The 5379-nt window shown below is 38.1% G+C and overlaps 1 protein-coding gene across 1 annotated transcript; it reads left to right on the top strand.

Moving 5' to 3' along the window:
* The first annotated feature begins 3365 nt into the window (after window positions 1-3365).
* LOC107057948 (uncharacterized) lies at window positions 3366-3833 on the top strand. Its single transcript, XM_015303119.1, has one exon. It carries the CDS (start codon window positions 3366-3368, stop codon window positions 3831-3833), a length of 468 nt encoding a protein of 155 aa, XP_015158605.1.
* Window positions 3834-5379: the final 1546 nt, after the last annotated feature.

Here is a 5379-nt window from a genome sequence, read left to right as displayed (position 1 = left end):
AGAATGTAATTGTGTTATTGTTGAAAGCATATTCTCAATTAACACTCATGAATGATGGATGATGGAATGTGAAGGATTTCCTTCTATGTATTGTATATCTTGAATTGGTAAGCTTATGTATCCTTTTCTTGTATAGATGAAAGTAATGTGATGATGTATCTTGAATTGGTAGGCTTATGCATCCTCTTCTTAAATGAATGTAAGTATAGTTGATTGTTGAACCTTGAGTTGGTAGAATTAGGCATCATCTCTTGTGTAATGAATGTGTATTGACTTGATGGATATGAATCGATATGCTTATGGTATTCCTTTCATAAATAAATGATGAAGTATTCTAGACTATGTCTTGAACCGGTAGACCTAGTGTTGGTGGCCCTTCATGATGGGTCTAGAAACTAATGTGATGATAAACCTTGAATCGGTAGTCCTAGTGTTGGTAGCCCTTTCATGTGTGAAATGATGAACCTTGTATTGATAGACCTAATGTTGGTGGCCCTTCTTGAGGATTCAATGAGCTATCCATGTAATGTACCATGAATCTATAGGCTTATGGCATTCCTTTCATGTGTAATGAGGTGTCTTGGGTCGATAGGCCAATGGCATTCCTCTCAAGCACAATAATGTAATGAAAATGAATACTCTATGGGAATGGAGGCTAAGCACCGAGTGGATATGGTAAGATGAAAACTCTCCCAATGTTAGGCTAGGGTTCCAATGAACATCTTTTTATCCCATAACTATGTGCCCACATAGGATATTAGCTAGTGGATTTCCATCCAAGCTAAAATGTTACATGCCCTACCTTAGGTAAGTAGACCACATTTTTACGGTGTGGGGCCATATGACACCGGATTCCATGGTTAGCTCTCATGGTCTATGTTGGTTAATGCATATTCTCATCATGTGAGATGTGCATTATGGTTTCTTGATGAGTTCTATGAAGTGTGGGTGGTAGTATGGGATGTCATCCATGCATTGCACGAGTAGGCTTTGAGGGGGTCATAGTGAGTTCTCTAAGTTTTAATGGCTAATGTATTGTCACAACCCAAAACGAGTCGTGAGTGGCACCCACACTTAACTTCCTAAGTGGGCGAACCAAGGAATCTAAACCCCAACATAAATCAATAATTCAACTACGAATAATAGTAAAATGCGGAGCTCAAAACTTGTTAAAGTAACCAATCAAATCAACCTCTAAAGTCTATTATACATTATCCTCAAAACCTGAAAGTCATCACATCAAGGACATCTGTTTTTAAAATACCAAGTCTAAAAGTATTAGAGACCCCAAAAAGTAAATATGATGGTCCATGTCCGAAATTTAAGGACATCATGCCATGACTGAGAGAATCCAGCACGAGCTAGAAGGAATAGCTCACCCTGAAATCTGATGTGCTGGAGACTGGCTAGGGCTGAGGGCGAGTCAAAGTCGATGGTACACTTGTTGCACTCCACAAAAGAAAAACGAAGAAAACACAAGTAGGGGTCAGTACAAGGAACACGTACTGAGTAGGAATCATCGGACAACCCAAAATAGAAACTAATATATAGTGAATAATAGGATAAAATCAACTATGACACTTAGCAGGTGGCAAGCAACGAACAACATGAACCAGTGACAACAATACTAAAGTAAGTACGCAATCAATCACAATATCAAGCACACATATGGGGACTCATGCCTCCACACCACGCTCATTTGAGAAATGGGTTCTTTGAGATTGAGTACATTAAGTTAATTCAATATCTTTTTCCTTTAATGTTACTGTGTCGGAATGTGACACTCCGATCCAATTATACCATGTCGGAACGTGACACTCCGATCCAATTATACCGTATCAGAACGTGACACTCTCAAAAATACCGTGTCGGAACGTGACACTCCGATCCAAAAATACCGTGTCGGAACGTGACACTCCGATCCAATTATACCGTTAATTTATTTCATCAAGCCTTCTTTATTCAAGGCATCACTTCGATAGAGAGGATTTCAGATTATAAATTTTACGATTTCAGGATTTTAGACCAATCACAAACCATACAACCAAACCACACAAGCACACAAAACCACACAATCAAATACATAGAGAACTTCACAATATCACTCAATACATATTAGTCACTATTAAGAGTCTAACTATCGAAATAGAATAAACCATAACCTACCTCCACCGAAGAACTAACGTCAGGCAAGCTACTTCTTCAATGCCTTTCCTTTCCTCAATGCCTCCGAACCTTTTCAATCTATCAAGTATATATGCATACTTTGTAAGTTAACAAGCCTATAAACACTCATATTATTCTATGTCCAGCCTATACCCAAAAACTCACCTAATTCTATAATCAACTTCCTAAAGTTCAAACCTAAGGGTAAGTCTTAATTCCTCCAATTAGCATAACTTTAATGTAATTCATATAATATACTACACCTTATATTTAATTACCTCTATCTCAATATATCAAATTTTAGTTTATAATATGGTAAAACTGAAGCCACTGGTCACGATACCAGTGGCAGCAAACACACGAAAGCCATTTCAAAATTATCAGAACATGACAGTGACCATTCAAGTTTATAAAGTTTTCGCCTGCAATCCACTCACTAAACTCAATAGACAATAATTTGCCACCTATTGTTTTAGTACTTAACAATAATTTAATCAAATAATGAACATGGAGACAAGTTTGTCTCCACCAAAGTTTTCACCCAATTATTCAACCCAAGGCAACAATAATCACTACCCACAATTTCCCTTACAGTTTAACGACAATCCATATTACTACCCTTGCACTACATAATTTCCTTACATCACCACTCAGAAATTAATCACAATTCAACCACCTATCGCCATTAATCACCAGATGTCAACCTAACACTACCAGTGAAAACTCGTTCTCTTCAAATTCTCGTCTAATAACGATAATCTAATAATAATCATAAAACCTTTGTTCATATTCACCATATTAAGTATTATATTGCACAGCTCACGTATTGCATTGTACAGCTCACATAGTTAGTTATAGAATTGGTTAGAGAGTTAGTTAGCTCATGTATTCAATGTGTATAGTTAGTTAGCTCAAAGTGTAATAGTCTAGAAGCTTCCAGCTGATGTGTATATATACTTCACTGATGAAATAGAATCATTCAAGCTTTGCATTCTACAAGTTACAAGTTATCTTTTCTACTCTTCTTCTTTACTGATTGTAGTCAAGGCTTCCATTGTTTCAAACTCGAACAGTGTTAATGCATCAATTCTGATATGGTATCAGAGCAATCTCGATTCTGAGGTACTCATCCTTTTACGATCTGATCTGCAATTGCGTAGATCTCTTTTGTTGTTCGTTTTCTCCTTCTCTGCTCATCTATGGCGAATTCTGATCAATCTGGTGGTTCCACCAACAACACAATTGATTCCAATCACCCTTTTTACATGCATCCTTCTGATAACCCCGGAGCAATGCTTGTACCAGTTCAATTTGCTGAAATTGGTTTTCGTTCCTGGAGGCGTAGTGTTCTGAGATCACTTTCAGTGAAGAACAAGTTGGGCTTCATTAATGGGGATTGCCCACGCCCTCAATCCAATGACTCATCGTACAGACAATGGGAAAGATGTGATGATATCGTTACCTCTTGGATCCTGAATTCTCTATCTAAGGAAATTGCTGATAGTGTTGAGTATGTCCAGGATTCTGCAGAATTATGGAAAGAACTTGAAGATCGATATGAACAAACAAATGGTGCGAAGTTGTATCAGATCCAAAGAGAAATTAACGACTTGTCACAAGGCTCTCTTGATATCACATGTTACTACACCAAATTGAAGAAGCTCTGAGAAGAGCTTAGTACTTTGAATGCCAAAGCTCAATGCACTTGCAACTGCACTTGCGGAGCAAAGACACTTGTTCACAAAGCAGAACAAGATAGAAGGTTAATCCAATTTCTCATGGGGTTGAACGAGATTTACACAGTTATTCGTGGGAGCATACTTATGATGAATCCGCTGCCTACTATGGCTCAGGCCTTTTCTCTGTTAGTCCAGGATGAACACCAGAGGGAAATTAAGCCTTCTAACCATTTTAATGTAGAAGCTACTGCTTTACATGCTGGAAACGTCAGGCCTTCTTTATCAAATGTCAGGCCTTCTTTATCCTACAAGACAAACTATGCTCCTACTGGTGGTCACTCTCAGCTTCAATACAAGGACAAATTCTGCACTTACTGCAACAGGACTGGTCATCTTATTGAGAAGTGTTATCAACTTTATGGATATCCAACTAGTTCAAACAACCCAAGCCCAAATCAAAGAAACAATCCAACTCCGAGGCCTAATACTTTTCGCAAGGGAAATCAGAGGACCAACAAAGGATCTGGCAATAATGTTGTAGCAAATGCTAATTGCACACCAGACTTTACCCCTGGCAAAAGATTAGATGAGGAGATGTACAATGTGAGCCTTACCAAAGACCAATATGGTCATGTTCAAGGCATGCTTCAGCAATTCCACAGGGAACATGAGAATGAGGGATCCAACAACAATCCAAACCTTGCTAATGGACCAGCAACTGATTTTGCAGGTATCATAGTCTGCACTTCCTCTATTGATTTTGGAAAACTGTCATGTAATTGTTTCAAAAACAAATCTGACTCATGGATATTGGACTCGGGAGCCTCAAACCACATGACTTTTAATATATCTCTACTACACAACATCACACTTTTACCATATCCTTTGTTAGTTGCCTTGCCTAATGGATACAAAGTTAAGGTGACTCAAGTTGGTAGTGTGACATTAGGGCCCATGATCAATTTAGATAAAGTTCTGTATGTGCCATCTTTTAAATATAACTTGATTTCTATTCATACTCTGACTGTTCACTCAAAATACACTGTTAGCTTCACCAAAACTTCTTGTTTCATGCAGGCCCCTTCAATGAAGAGGCCTCTGGTGATTGGTAGTGCAGAAGAGGGTCTATACTTCCTGTGTCCAAGTTGTTTGAAGAACTCTTTCAACGTTTCAAAATGTAGTAGTGTCATTCCAAATAATTCTTGCAATAACTGTAGTAACAGACAGTCTATTCAGACTTTAGATAACAAGCAATGTACTCCTATTCTCAATAAAGAAATGTCATGTTCTATTCCATGTCCAGTTTCTTGTACTTCTAGTTCTCAAACATGTGCTGGAAATCATGTAGACATTGTGTGGCATAATAGATTGGGACATGTCCCTTTTGTCAAAATGAGAGATATTTCCACCATCCCTGTGAAGTTCTCAGCCAAGCAACCTTTTATGTGTTCCATTTGCCCTATGGCAAGACAAGAAAGACTACCTTTTAAACCACGAACCACACTAACCTCACACACTTTTGAATTACTTCATG

The sequence above is a fragment of the Solanum tuberosum genome, unplaced genomic scaffold, assembly GCF_000226075.1.
Source record: "Solanum tuberosum cultivar DM 1-3 516 R44 unplaced genomic scaffold, SolTub_3.0 scf00414, whole genome shotgun sequence".
Lineage (NCBI taxonomy): Eukaryota > Viridiplantae > Streptophyta > Magnoliopsida > Solanales > Solanaceae > Solanum > Solanum tuberosum.
This window is presented reverse-complemented; position numbering and strand designations above follow the sequence as displayed.

Excerpts from the sequence above, each read along its gene's own strand:
- LOC107057948 (XM_015303119.1), top strand. The coding sequence starts at position 3,366 with ATGGCGAATTCTGATCAATCTGGTGGTTCCACCAACAACACAATTGAT.